The sequence below is a fragment of the Dermacentor albipictus genome, chromosome 8 (genome assembly GCF_038994185.2).
Source record: "Dermacentor albipictus isolate Rhodes 1998 colony chromosome 8, USDA_Dalb.pri_finalv2, whole genome shotgun sequence".
Classification (NCBI taxonomy): Eukaryota; Metazoa; Arthropoda; class Arachnida; order Ixodida; family Ixodidae; genus Dermacentor; species Dermacentor albipictus.
Window position 1 is genome coordinate 47,858,663 of NC_091828.1, and position 15,514 is coordinate 47,874,176.

Genomic DNA, 15,514 nt, shown 5'->3' on the forward strand with positions numbered 1-15,514 from the left:
TATAATATTTAGTACGTGTGTTCTAACCCGTCTCTGTTTTTCAGACCACGAAGTTGTTTTTTCTTAAACGCAGGCGATGGCTACGTTCGAAGTGAAACTGTCGGCTCCATGTTTCTTCAAAGACGTTCTGATGCCCGTCGTGTCTACGCCAAGGTCATCAACATAAATGTCAACACAGATGGGTACAAGCCCGAAGGTAAAATTCTTTGGACTTACTCTGTGCCGCAATGCTGCGTTTCATAAGCTGGCAGGGTTGTCTTCACCAGAGTTCACCCAAAATTCAGACGTTCAATTACGAACATTGAAGAGTCTCTACCGGCACCAGTTCGAATACTGTACTTTTGTACCACCCGCTCTATGGGAAGCAAGTGTTTGAAGAATAACACTTATCTCCTCCACGAACGCAAAGCAAATCGGCAATGATAGTGTACCTTGAACAGCTTACCTTTCAGGGATGAGTGTGAAGCACGGGAAGCGATTAGAGCGGTTTGCCGAAGGGGGCTGCGCAACTGCATAATATGTGTCCTCGCGGTGCGGTGTTACATTTGACGTTGCCCATGTGGGTCTAATATAGTTTATTTGTTATGCTATATAATTTTGCTCGCGTTGTAGCACCCAACGCAAGGCACACTTGCAATATACAACCGCCCATCCCTAACTCGGCGAACACTTGAATCACTTGAATCAAATACTTGCCTTGAATCACGCCTGTCACGCAGGCACTTGTCGGTAAACATTTAAATTTTATTTACTACAGATACTGACCAGCATCACTATATTCCCGCTCGATAAAGCTGCATTAAAATATAGTTGACAGAAATCCGGCCGCAATCAGATTGCGAAAATTCGGAGGATGCTTAAGCTTTGCCTTTAAGAGTGGAGCGCGAGAGCATTAAAAGATCCCTGACTGCTTTTTTGGCGACTGGAATGTATGACCGTAATGTTTACCTGGAAACGCTTGCAGCGAACGCTATGCACTAAGGCAAGCTTTGTGGTGGAACGACGGCCTCTTCCGTGGGCCGCGATGTGGCGGAGGCGAGAGCCAGCTGGCGTTAGTACAAAGATCCGGGCGCGCCGCTCCCTGGCCCCGAAGACAGCCAACGCACTGGCATGCGCGAAATGGCTGACATCGCGCCCGGTCTATGAACACTGCGGCCAGTTTATGTGTGTGAAGGAGTTTCTATAAGTTTTCGCGTAACAAAATTATGTTTTCTCTTATAATCAAATTACTATCCGTAAACTATCATGTCCGCAGATTGCGTGGAAGTCGTTGTTTACGATTTTTCCACTTATTTTAGCTTGAGAAAATTACTTCAGTGAAGTCCTTCCATCACATAGAAGGCCTTGGTATACGTGGTTCGACAATATTTTTGCCGATGAGGCGTCTGGCGTGGGACGCCCGATTGTCTGTGACAAGGCCCCCTTAACGCTATCGCGCTAAAATGAGCCGACGATTACATCTGGGAACTGAAATAGTTAAAAGGCGCAATGATCCAAACATTTTCAGCTTCCTACAGTATTTGTCGTTTTGTTTTGTTGACAGCGTTTGTCACTACAGATTTCAACCCGTGTAGCCATTCACAAAGTCACCGAACTCGCCAACATGTTGGCGTTAGATATATTGGGTTATGGTTACCTGGACTCAATTTATCCGCTGTGAGGAAAGCAGTTCTCACTAAGGTGTCTTCCTTGGGGCTGAGCCGATTAGAAATAAGGTTTAGGCTTTTCAATGGCACACTTTTCCGACTCCTGCAGGTATCCCCTTCCCGTCGGCCATTGCGCACGAGCAGCTTCTCCGTGCCACATACGCCGAAGCCGACGTGGACCCTCGGAAAGTAGAGTATGTTGAGGCCCACGGTACGGGAACTAAGGCTGGCGGTAGACAGGAGTTGGAAGCGATCAGCAACGCCCTGTGTCCGCCCGGACGGGATAAGCCACTGAAAGTGGGATCCGTCAAGACCAACATGGGACATGCAGAGAGTGCCTGCGGTAAGCAGATGTGACTACAATAACCTATCACCGGTAGCGACTAGAATAAAAAAACTCAGTGCCCTTCCACTTTGTCAAGGAGGATGACCAGCTGTGTGTGTGGGCCCTTTAATGGCTAACACCTAATGCAGCGCCGACCCGCACCTCTGCCACGGGTCAGCCCACCATTGCGCCATCTTCGGGGTCGGCCAACGCATGGGGAGTGCTTAACGCCTACTTCACCTCCGCCGTGGGTCGGCCCCGCATTGCGCTATCTTCGGGATTTTGTGTCTACACACGGGCACGATCCCGGGAGAACTAGCCCTTAACAGCTTGGCTGTAAAATGTTTCAGCCCTCCTTCTCAGCTAAAGATCGACGATAAGGTGTGATTGCTACACGCAAGAAAATAAATACGTGGGCATCTCTCAAAGTTTAAATTAATGCTATCGTGGCCCTTGGTAGGACTAGGCATTCTGCAAATGCCGATTAAGTGTGGCAGGTAACGCATACCTTGCAGATTAGAGTGGCCTGACGCGTGCCTGCCAACTTCAACTGTTAAGTGTATTTTTACAAGGTGTGTTTTCTTATGCTTTGAGTGGTTCGAAGGAGCAGACTGGCTATCACCGACGAGCACGACGTTAAGTGCACTCGCTCTTTATGTCAATCGATAATGTCACCATCTCAATGGATCGTGAATCGCTCTTTGTGGGAGCTTTCAAAGTATTTCCTCTTGTGGATAACAAGTCATCTCCGCAACAATGGAAAGGCTATATACACTTATGGCGTAATATTGATCTCCTCGTCGGGAAAAAAGCGGTGTTATTCCGGTAACACGGTGGCGAATCAGTAGGTAGTTGTGGACGCCACGTGACTAAATGGCTAATCATAAGTCTTTCACCTCAATTTGCGTCACGACCGCGTCACTACTAGACAACTAGGGGCTAATTTAGCGGCCTCGCCATGTACCCTATCCCTTCTCATCTAATTAGCCTTACCGTATTGTAAATAAATCGCCAAGTTTTTGCAAAGCGATGTCGTCGCTACTGCCTGATCGGCTGCACTCCTGATGCCCATTACATTTCGCGCACGGACACCGGCCAATTAGTGACGCCACACGGCAAGCTACAAGGAACGAGTAGCCGGCGTCCTTAACCCTTTAGTGTCTTTTCTGAAGCACTTTCTTGTCCAAAATAGAGATTTCAACATTGCTGACGCCATTAGACAACCTTTCGTTTCCATTTCCTCTCCGATTTTCTTTGCAACTATTTCTGATATACCGTAGTGAAGTGGAAAGCCTCATGTGTATGTTGTCACGTAATGACGGAGAAGACCCCACCAGAGGCAAGATTTTGAGCTAGAACTGTAATTATTCATTGGACGAATTTATGCTCAGAAAGCTAAGTAACACTTAAATCACATCAAATGCGACCAATACAGTCATCGATCATCCAATTTGAACATACAAATTGGGTCTGGTATTATCTATGTATGGCGACATTTGCACTCCGCAATAGTCGCTAGTGACTGTGTATATTTGAGAATGTGTACAACGTTATCCTCGTCTGGTGTGCAGTTTCACTGCGCAATACACTTTAGCTATAGAATGGGTGGCAACATTCAATAACTTTGAGGCATACAATTGGGCGCCTCTCGTTGCGCTAACTAGATAACGTTGATAACCAGCTAAACACTGTCACCGGTCGTAACGAAAACAGTGGACACGCGACAAATTAAAATGGTCAATATCGATATGTTCCGTGTTTCTGTTTGCTTACAATAAGCGAAACTGTTCGATTAATTCCTTATTTAATGAAGTTTAAGAACACTTCTCTGAGTCTTCTCTGAGAGCATTGTTGGGAGGTTAGTTCATTACAGCAACAAATGACCCCAGAAATTTGAGCAGGGCACGAAATAATTAAAAAAGAAACAATTCTCAGTGCATTAAAAGCCAACGCGTCCGGAATTTGACTTGGGCTGAACTGCTTGTAAATGCTTAGCTGATACTATCAATGTAATCTTGGCGAAGCTGTAGGGCTGGTTATTGCCTAAGTTTCTTATTAGTGGCCTGCAAATAGCCCCTGAGCCGAAGACGTGCGCACCTGGCGGTGCACGGTAGCGATGCGGAAATAGAGAAAGTTTCAGAACCGTACACAACTGCTCATCTGTCTGTCGCGCCTAGGCGCCCAGGGTCGTCGCTTGCTCAAGACTTGCATGTTCATTACGATGTCTCCCGTCGTGCTTTCTCTTTGCGCACGTGATCTGACATGTTGCAAGAATGCCGACACCATGCGTGGCCGTCGGGCGCTCGGACACGTATTCGAACACGACTGATGACTCTGCTGTGCAGAGCGCTGCGAAGTGGAAGGCCGAACACATCCTTTCTGTCCCAGCTTTTAGAGCGCAAGTGTCCGCGGCGCCACCGCAGGAAAGTGCAACGCGGACCAGTCAATTCGCACACACTATGTAAACTGCACTTACCAATGTGTACAAGCTACATTATAATTGCGCAATCAGTTACCCATACAACATCTGCATGGCAAACGCTTTCAGTAGATGACTATAAGTACTATAAGCTGCGATGGCACTTGAAAAATAAGGCCTAGTTGTATTTAAGGGCGATATTCTCGGACGAGAATTTCCGGTAGTGCATCATCTAGTCCACATTTCGAGCGTCTTTACATCGAACATGGAGAAGTAGACGGACATCGCGGGCGCTGGCAATGTGACACCCTGTTTCGCCAAAACACCGTGCTGTTGAAAAATATAAAACAAACAATCTCAGTCGAGTCACGTCGTATGCAGATACATTCCGCCACATGTGTTATCCAAACGTCTGTTTCACTGTACAAAACACAAAAGAAATTATTGGTCTGATTTCCCGGCACCCTCGCATATGAGGTAAGAACCACGTGACCTAATTTTTTATAATGATTTGTCAAGCAGTAAAGCGTGTGTTGTCAGTCAGCGCTCGTGTCGTCCGTTCCTTGTCATTCCTCTGTCTCGGTGGACATATGCGTGAAAATGTTAACCTACCAACTCGCCCAACTTGCGGTTGACGATGCTGTCTCTGGTGCTTTCTGGTGCCGTTTGCCGCAACACGTCTGAGCATATGCTATCGAACGAGCAGAAACAACATAAATTTCGAAGAACTTACTGTACTGAGCTCTGTTTTTGTTAACGTGAGTCCTGCTCGTTTTATTTTCTGTTTTAGTGTATATGCATGTTTTATTGGCAAATGAAAAATTGCAAGCATTGAGATATGCTGTAAGGCTAAAGTCGTACTGGTAATAAGGACACTTAGGGATGCACCGCATCATTTCGTCACCTTTAAGTAACCGCATCTTCACGCTAAGCTGAAACGCAGCAAATCTACCTTCTGAGTAGGGATTCTTTTATTTTCCCTCTCTCCCAAGTAATGTCACCAAGGCAGGTAAATGCCCTTGTGCGCCATTTTAAAATTGACTTGATATACCTTCCGTCTCCAACGAACGTTATCTTGTGTAGCGTATTGCTGTGGGTATTAACATGGGTTGAACAAGGAATGCCACTTGCGCTGAGCACCTCGATGAGGGGACTTCTCTACAACAGTCTCCTTGTGCGAACGATGGTTCCCGCGACGTTTCTTTTTCAACCTCTGGTAATCATTTGAAGCCTTTATTTTCCTCTAAACAGTGTGCTTTGCTGCCATTTCATTAGGCCTCTCTACGATTATTTCTCAATGAAAGCTTCAACTGTGAATACTTGTTATCGGTGTTGCGCCTGCGCGTCCCCAAAAGTTTTATTGAAGACATTCAGTGGCTTATTAATTGACCTCAGTGCAGGCTTCAGAACTAGGCTCTTCTCTTGGGAATAGTAGTACATAAGCTTTCCGCCGAAACACTCGCGCAAGTGTGAAATCAGCAGCGCAACATGCAATTTCTGGCTTGTGACCTTGACAAAATAAGCGTTTTGCAGCAGTTTTATCCCCCTTTAGCGGTGGTGACATTTTTTGCTTTCTGGCCGCATCTTCCATCAGGTATCGCTTCGGTGGCAAAAATAATCCTAGCCATGGAGACTGGCACCATAGCAGCCAACTTGCACTTCAAGGAGCCAAGCCCAGATATCACCTCGTTACATGACGGCCGCGTCAAGGTGGTTGACAGGCAAACTCCCTACGATGGTGGTCTGCTAGGCATCAGCTCTCAAGGCATTGGCGGTACCAATGTGCATGGTATCTTCGAGCCCAACAAGGGTCCGCACGTCGACTTTCTTCCACGTGAGAAGCCCGAAATTCCAAGGCTTGTTCCTATGGCCGGTAGAAGCAAGGAGTCGCTGCTGGTGAGTTGTTTATTGAATATCTTGGCCAGTTAATTTGTGTACTGACAGCGTTCCCGACTTCTTACGCTATTGGAAGGCGATTTACAGGTAGCATGGTGCTTGCATGCAAGTTATCCAGGAAACGCGACTTACACGGTGACTGCGGCGGTGACTACGGCGGTGACTTCTGCGGCATTCATTAGTGAAGCGGTAGCACGCGCCACACGTTGTTGTTCCTGCTGCCTCAGAACACTCCTTGACCGTTGAATAATTCGTGTTGACGATGCGTGGCTCTCTTCGCCTTCCATGTCCTCCGTAGCGGCAGCCGATAACAGCGCCTCTACCGTGGCTGTCGGACCCAGAACATAGTGAACCTGCTTGAACAGCTCAAAAATGCCTACGTGAAGTGTCCTTCCCTCTCAAAAATGACTTGTAACCGCAAATTAAAGTGGCGCAGATTTAGGTGGTTTTCTGCTCTCTGATAATAATAAAAAATGTTGCAATTCCTTTTGAAAAGCACTTTCTGGATCGCGACAACTCATATTATACCATTACATGGGCTATAGTTGTTTCTTTTAGGGAAATTTTACGGTGTTTCTTTTACGTCGTTTCACGCCACAAAAGACACTCGTGAGCAGTGTCTATTCAATGTCCACGAGTATTCTCCGTCACAACGCTGGCAAACGAGCGCTGGTATCGGAGAGAGCTCGTGCTCGTTCCAAAGCGAACGCCGTCTCCTTCTACTCCACTCATAACTCTACTGCGTGGCGTATCTGAAACTGAGCACATCGCATGGCACGTCGCGTCATTCATCGCACGAAAATGCTGCGTGCATCAAGAGAGAAAGAAGTGGTCCTTAATGACGAAAGAAGAGGTTTGCCCTGTCTTCTGCAGCCCTTAAGAAAGCAAAACCACCAACCTGGTTCGCTCGCTCTTACATGTTGGCCTTTTTTCCTGGCTTGCGCAGCATATGTGACGTTCAAACATGGCGTGCAGATCCTGTAAGGTTGCTTAAACTAACGCCTTATGTAAAACACTTAGAAAAAATACGGGCAAAAACAATCTCAGGATGAATGAGAATATTATAGCGATTAGCACTTAAGCAATGTAGTGACACATCGTACTGCCACCGCTAAAACACCTCGTGTATGTGACGTGTATGCAGGTGCGTTTTTACTTCCCATTAGATATGTGCCATTAAAAGGCGCCACCATGACGCAATCGCATGGTGGGTGACGAATCTATATATTCACGCGAAAATGGCTTGTTATGTAATAGGAGGGTACGATTCCGTTCGCCGAAGGAGAAAAAGTATATTTTTATTGCGTTAGATCTCTCAGGGTACGTCACTAACTTTTCGCGGGATATCTTATCTATTTTTGTACATAACACTCTTCCCGCCCACCTGGGTCCATGGGTGGTCCATGGTCGAATGCGTAGGGCATCGGGCTGCTTTACTGAAGGATCGTGGTTTTAAGGAAGCAACAAACTAGCGGACGAACTTGGGGTACTTAAAATGTGGTAACGTGTACATATGTGCCGCTCTTCAGCGAACTTCTTTCACGCTTACATGGATTGCTGTAGATGCGGGACTACGTAGGTAGGTTCAATGAAACTCTTTGACTCCGATTTGGAGCACTGGCTATGTGTCACTCGGTCTGTGGTGTTCTTCAATGAACCTCCTTGATACCTACTTGGGTCCCTGGGTTTGTCTCAGTAGATGTGTGCCACTCTTCCATGAACGCCTTTGAAGCCATGTCGTTTAACTAGGTATGTCCCACTGGGAATGTGCCGCTCTGCAATGATCGAAAAGATTGTTTAAATTTCTGCGATGCTAGGTGGCATCGAATCTACATCCTAAGGGTTCCCCAAAGACAGCAACTCACGCTACGGCAGGTTTCGCCACAAATGAACTGGGCATGAGCGGCTTTGCAATGAACCTCTATCGCGCAAACGCTGTAGCGAGGTGCGCCTTGAATGCATTGGGCAGGTGCCTCACTTCATTGACTATATCGTTAACGGGGATCACTGAATGTGTGGCACTGAGTTCAATTCTCAGCATTCACAGAAACCGGCGCGCCGTGCCTCCCTCACGGATGCCACGCGCAAACTTTTTGACAGTGCCACCAGATGGCGCAGCGCGTGCAGACAGAAGCACCAGAGAGGAGCCAAGTTGCCGCATTACGCTTTTCTCAGCGTTCGCATGGAACGGCGTGCAATTCATTTCGGAAGCCATGTGCAGGCTTTGAGACGGCTTCACTAAATGGCGCCGACTAGTCTTAAGGAAGCGCGAATGACAATGCCCGCTGTAGTACACGGCTCATAATTACCTGTTTCATTGGCGGAAATTCGTTTTCTCGCTACATTGATTAAATGCTCAACGCATAATCGTCGACAGTCACAGTGAGATGGGCCGTGCTAATTTTAGTTGTCGTTGAAGAGCTGCGCATGCCCAGTAGCACATATCTATTGATCCAAGTTGACGTCATAGAGATTCATGGAAAAGCGGCACATATGTAATTGCACATATGCAGGGATGCAAGTTCGTTCAAAATGCGTCCCTTTAAGAGCTTCATAACACTAGTCGCACATGTCCAGTGCCCGAATATGGGGAGAGCGAGGCTCATTGAAGAGCAGCACATACCTATCGTCGCATTGCCTAAAATTGCCTGCTTGGTTAGTTGGCGCATAGTTCGAACTTCAGAATGGTACGGCACAAAATACGGGGACATGAAGTACGGATCTTAGGTATGTAATTGTTATTGCTAGTTCTTCATTTCTGTTTTTCATTTGTTCATTCTTTGTTCATTTGTTCTGTTTCATTTGTTTATGTTCATTTTTGCCGAATACAGTATGTATGCGAATGTGGCAGATTTTTACATCGGCGTACGTTTTCCTGACTAAATCAGTGGAAACTTGGCATTCGCCTCGTCTCTTGTGTCCGCGTATATTATGTTGTGCCATTATTCGGTCTGAACCAATGTCACATACTCTTGAAACACGTTGGCCGGATGATTGATTGTGAACTTGGTTACATCAGCACAGCAGCCCGCCGCTTTACCCATTAGACATTGAACTATCCAGTGGCGCAATCTGGGGGAAAGTGGTTAGAGACACTGACGGACAAATAGAAATACCAACAAGCAGACAGACAGACATACAGATAGACAGAAAAGTACATGAAGTGCTCGAAGGATGCTAACCGAATTTTAAAAATTTAGAGCCAATACCGATTACTGTCCACGAATGCGTTAAGCATCCTTTGGAAGGTGGGTATTTGTGGCACTATGTTGTACCATCTGCTATGCTTGGTGTTGCCAACGTACGCTAGATGTACTTCGGAGTCAACCAGTAATTCGAGTGCCGCTTCCTTAGAGACCAGTTCATAGCCCTGTGCAGGGTCTGTGGGCGGAGGTTGCCGCCTATGCCGCATAGGTTTCTGAATTTAGGCACAGCGTCTGCGTCTTCGACCAGAGGCACATTGTCTCAACGAGAATCTTTCTTAACGCTAGGTGTATCAAGGGATCATTGCGAAAATGCTCCCCTTCTCACCGCGGCAACGAGCGGGACCCCACGTTTTAGCCGATAACGGTACCAGTGGTGCTGCAGCACCGGGGTACTCCTGGTACCGGTACTGAAGTAGAGGCATCGAAAGAAGGCGCTATAGCCCTGCGAATGTGACGTGTATATAGTGTAGATGGGACAGACACCCAGCAGGTTTGCCAGCTCGCAGAACAGGTCGCATTCGAATTGACGTCCATGATCACTGGGGACGACGCTTTGACAGTCAAAACGGCAAATCCAGCCGGTAATGCATGTTTGCACAATGGTAACTGTGGTGATTTAGTAGGAATGCCTTCGACCAGCGGGTGTACCGTTCCACACAACTGAGGATGTATTGGGCAGCACGGGATGGAGGCTGAGGACCAATGATGTCCATGTGCACTTGGTCGAAAGGCGTGTTCGGTAGGCAAAAATTTGTATCGGTGGCTTTGTGTTTAGGGTAATTTTTGCCCGCTGGCACTGGAGGTATTCACGTGCACAACTGCTGACGTCAGACTTCATGCTCGGCCACACTAAGCACAAGGTTACGAGGCGCTGTGCAGCATTAACCCTGGAGTGGCTCGTTCGCGAAGATTCGAGTGACGTAGACGTGTAGAGCCAGCTCGCTGGACACTTCTCCGCTGCCGCGATCTGCTCATCTCCAAAGTACTTGTCAACATGGCTTCAATAAGTAAAAAGCCTCTGTGGCAGCGCTTGCGGGATCTGCAATGTAACGCCAGTGAACCTTTTACTCAGACAAAATTCAAGTGGCGAATCTCTCTGGAAGTGGGTGCGTATGAGTCCCATGAAAATCATGTCCGAGGGCCTTATGGTCCGTTAAGACGCGAAACATTGGGACCCCTAGGATCTGACCGAAGTGCCACACGAACAGTCAAACAGCAAGAAGCTCTCGGCCTAATATGCGGTAGCGCGCCTCCCGGGGTTTCAGCTTTCGCGAAAAAAAAAAAACGCATTGGAGACCAAGAGCCGCATTGATACTGGCGCGGAGCCGTCACCGCCGCAGTGGAGGAAGTGCCCGTGACGGGACTCGTCGGCGCTTGAGGCACAAGATATACGAAGAGCGCTGCTTTAACCAGAGCGTGTTCGGAAGCTGCAAATAGATCTTCGGTGTCAACTCCAGTGAACTAGTAGAAGACCGCGCAAACTTGAGGATGTCGTATAGACGGCGGGTGGGGGAACGCTCGCACAGCCTGCGCATTTAAAATGGAAACTTTTGTTTGCGAAACTCGCTGGGTTTTGATGGGCGTGCTGCGGCTTCGCTGTTTGTTCTCTTACCGAATAGGTCAACCAATCGCAGCGAAACAGTGCCCGCCCCTGGGTTCCTTGCACTACCACCAGATGGCGCTAGCTCCACGCCGCAAGACACATTTCCAAGGTGTTCGCTCCCCGAGCCCGCATGATGACACCCGGCAGAGCAATGACACGACCGGCCCGCCTGTCCCCTCCTCAGCTGAAGGCACTGTATGAGAGCCTGAAGTACATGTTGCTGGGCTAGTCGGTTCATATTGCTCAGTAGATCGTAAATATTTATGATAGGCTAGCGCATGGAAGGAAGTACGGAAAGGAACCAGGGGAGCTCCCCTTGTTCCCTTCGATCCTTCCTTGTTTGCTCTAAGCAACCATAAATATTCACGGCCTACTGAGCACTATGTGTAAGGATGGACTTTGCTTGTTTCTCTCGAGAGTCATGATGGACCATGCTCTGACACGAATAAGTGCTCGCACAACTTGGGGCCCTGAAGCCATGCAATCACGCTTTATCAAGTTTACGGGCGCCAACTCGAGGGAGCAACTCGCCTGTATGCCCACATCTGTCATTCATGGTGAACCTATGCCTAAAGACTGACATAAAAGCAAGGTGGCTCCGATTTTCAAACGGGGCAGAGATGCAAGTATCATTCAGAATGGCCGACTTATACCGTCACCAGTTTGCTGTACCGTCTATCTCCTAGACAGCTGCAGGAGTCGCTCAGCGCCTGGGCTGACACGGAGGAGCTATTGACGGAGGTACAAAGCGGCTTTACACCAGGCATACGACTGGACGACAAGATTTCATCACCTTGTGTGGCGGAATGGTACGGAAAGAAAGCTGCTCTCTCAATGTGGAGAAAGTTTACGAGAACGTTTCACACTCGTCATTCTTCACTTGTCTGTCCGATCTCTGTATACCATCACGACTTTTGTATACAACGCAAAGACTTTGCAGACATAACGTAGTGACGGTACAATCAGGATCCGCTGTTTCGGACGAAATCGCTGTCACTAAAGGCTGACACAAGGTGGTTCTCTCTCACGCGTTGTCTACATTCTGTACACGTCAGCAATGGAGTGGGCATTCCTAAAAAAATTAAAATATGCGGTTTTGCGTGCCAAAACCACGGTATGTTTTTGAGGCCCGCCACAGTGGGGGCGTCCGGTAAATTGGGCCACCAGGGGTTCCTTAACATGCACATAAATCTAAGTACACGGGTGTTTTCGCATATAATTCGGGCCTCGTGTTCCGTATGAGGTTTAGTACAAGCAGTGCAAACAAGAACCGCGGCCTCCGCGCCTTAACAGTCGCAGGTGATTTGGCGATCATGGCAGAGAACAAACAAGCTCTACAGGTCCTCCTCGATATCTGCTAGGTGGAAATCTCGCACATCAAACTATGTTTCGGTACGAGGAAGTCGGCGGCTATTTGTCTAGCTGGAGAGAGTGCGATCCAACTGCCCTGGTTCTGAAGGGAAACGCATTATGAATACAGGTACCTAGGGGTCGCCCTCTGCTTCAAGGCAGCTAATTACACTTTCCACGAGACCGCAGTGCAACATACGACTCATAGGACGCAACGTATCATTCGCCGGCTGTGTTTATGGGGCTTCCTTGTGATCTATGGAAACTAGTCCACGTGGCCAGCCTCGCATTTTCAAATTCATTAATCTGTCTCTCACCAACAACACAAGAATGGCTGGAGCTTCAGCAGAGGGAGACTGAGCACATTGCCCTCGGATGCCACGACCAAGTTACCAACAAGGCCGTGCAGGGAGATGTGCGATGGTCGAGCTTCGAGGCAGGGGAAGCTGCAAGCATAATCGCCTACCATGGCCGTCCCAGTTTCCTGCCACACACGTGATGGTTACACCGAGTTTTCGAGCACCTGTCGGCGACATGAATGGAAACCGACTGGACACGCCTAGTGTATCATACAGAAAAGAAGTACGACTTCATTTGTGAAGAAATCGTGGCCGGCACTGCAACCAAGTGGTTGGCCGAGGTCGGCCGACGCCTAAAGGAAGCGGAAACCACCACCTGGAGCAAGGGAATTGAATTCGATTCCTTGAACTCTACCGGGGAAACATGAAAGGTATTAATGGGAGTCCTCCTATGATAACAGTATTGGAAGCGACCTATTGTTCAAGCCGAAAGCAGGGGCACTCCGCACTCTCGTATACCGCAGCCGATCCCAACACACCGGTATGTCCACTACGTCTCAGTCTGTGCCAGGCAGAGACTGAGACGCAATATTATTTCATCCTTCGATGCCCTAGCCTGCAGACTGCTCCAGCCGTGTGGTTTCCAGATGCTCGTGGCGCATGATGGAAATCACGGCGTGAATGGTCGAAACGTGGACCGGAACTACGTTGTGAAAGCCACCAAAACACCACTGACTCAGTGGTGGACCAGTGGGTGTCGGATGTGACTCCAGATTGCATAACGACAAACAAAGTGCCCGTTTTCTTTCTTAATTTTTAGACCCTCCAGGACAGGACATGGCCTGTGTGCACCCGCTACAAAAGGGCTGGCCACCATCAAATCATCATAATCGTCCACGGGGATGAGCATCATCCTGGGCGAGTGCCAAAAAAAGAAGGGAAGTTGATGAGACCTAATTTGTTACAGGCCTAGGTATTGATACAAGGCAAATGGAGAACTTCTGAAAAAAAGTTATACTGACATATATAAAAATGACGGAATGAAAGGATGTTCAGTATACGTTATTAAATCAAGGATGTCCCGTTTCAGCGGGGAGGCCAATAATTGTTAACGTCATCGCCGCGGCTGCGGTGGAACCCGCAGAGCGGGGAAAGAAAGGAATAAACAGAAAGCTTGCATCCGTGGCAGCAACGGCAGGATTGCATCAACGTCTCTACAATGCCTCAATAAATCCTTCCTTGGAATTTTTGCGGACATTCAATAAACGATCATTTCTGTTTCGACTCTTTACGCCCTCACAAAAAGCTTCGCTGTATATAGCAGGATGCCTTGTTGGTTCATTGTAATAGGAAACATTGGTTGCGCTTTCTAGACAATCACATGTAAGAAAACAGAAGAAGTCGCTGTATATAGATTTCAAGATGATGTATCTGCTGCATTTTTGTACAACAGTCAGGTGCCCTCAGGGGTTAAATGAGGGACAAGGAATTCGATGTCAGCAATGCCGAAAGAGCATTCGTCTGGGTGAATGACGAGACGGTGTACCGGAAGCCGTACAAATCTTGTGCGCAGATTGGAAGCATGCAATTCAATAGATTAACATGCAACCGGTAGGTCGCTGATATAAACTGACACTAAATCGAGAGCGCGAGTATTATTGCTGTAAATCGTTCAAATGTTTCGGCGGCGTTTCCGGGCCCGAACCATACGGGCACGTACTCAAAGAGGCCAAACGTAATGAAAGTGGTGGTCTTTGGAATATCAGCAAGCTCTACCGGGATCTGGTGGTAGGGTTTAACCAAATAAATGTTGCTGCAAACGCTCGTGGCAGCGAGACACGAAGTCGCGTGTGAGGGGCAGCGGATAACGATTGGCACTGCGCGGGTATCGAGATTGAGAGCGCGGTGGTCACCGCATGGAGGCCAGTCTCTGGGTTCGCACTTCGGAATCACGTGGAGAGCAGCTGACCAGCTGCTCGAGAATAAACGAATGGTCTGTAATTGAAGAATGTGGACACACCCTCTACGTGCGATGACAAATGGGTCACCAGCAAGTCGCCGCAGCGGGCAAAAAACTAGAGGTGCCGTGGGGCTGACGATGTGATGCTCCACAGCGTGGCGAACTGGGAGCTCAAGGTTATGTGGCCGGGTGATGGAGGGTAAATTAGCAAGGATCGAGGTGAATGTCTTCGAGGGCACGTACGGGGCGTTCGAGGAGGCGACGCGCTGAGGAGTGCCTGCTCCCATTGCAGCCACATGCACGTGGATGACCATGAACACTCACTGAAAAGTGCGCTTTAGGCCGAGGTCAAATGTGATGGAGCGTTGTTCACAAGTTCAGATTTTGCAGTTGTTGACGAATAGAAGGGGTTAGGAATTGGCAGAACGTTGACGGTCAGTAGTTGGAGGACACCGACTTCAGCACCCGTGTATTTATTTATTTATTTATTTATTTATTTATTTATTTATTTATTTATTTATTTATTTATTTATTTATTAGGTACTGGCAACTGCCTCTTGGCAGTCCAGGCAGGAGCGAGTGAGTACAAAGTAGGCTATGGAAGTCAAAATAACAAAAACGAGTTACAAGTAACCATAAAAAATGCTTAAAATAGACTATTGCGTGGGTAAAGGCAGCTTGTAGAAAATTACGAAAATAGGAAACTGGTGATTCTAAATCTAACATGCTTGTTTGCACAGACTGCATGGCAGACACAAAGAATTCGACCGAGGACATAGAAGCGATTTCTTGCGGTAGAGCATTCCACTC

The 15,514-nt window shown here is 47.9% G+C and overlaps 1 protein-coding gene across 1 annotated transcript in view; it reads left to right on the forward strand.

The window, feature by feature from the left end:
• Positions 1–15,514, forward strand: part of LOC135910195 (fatty acid synthase-like) — a 181,493-nt gene that overhangs the window by 66,714 nt on the left and 99,265 nt on the right. Inside the window, exons 6-8 of the mRNA XM_065442247.2 lie at positions 74–196; positions 1,756–1,989; positions 5,985–6,286. Of these exons, the coding sequence (XP_065298319.2) occupies positions 74–196; positions 1,756–1,989; positions 5,985–6,286 (659 nt within the window). The remainder of the gene's footprint in view (positions 1–73; positions 197–1,755; positions 1,990–5,984; positions 6,287–15,514) is intronic.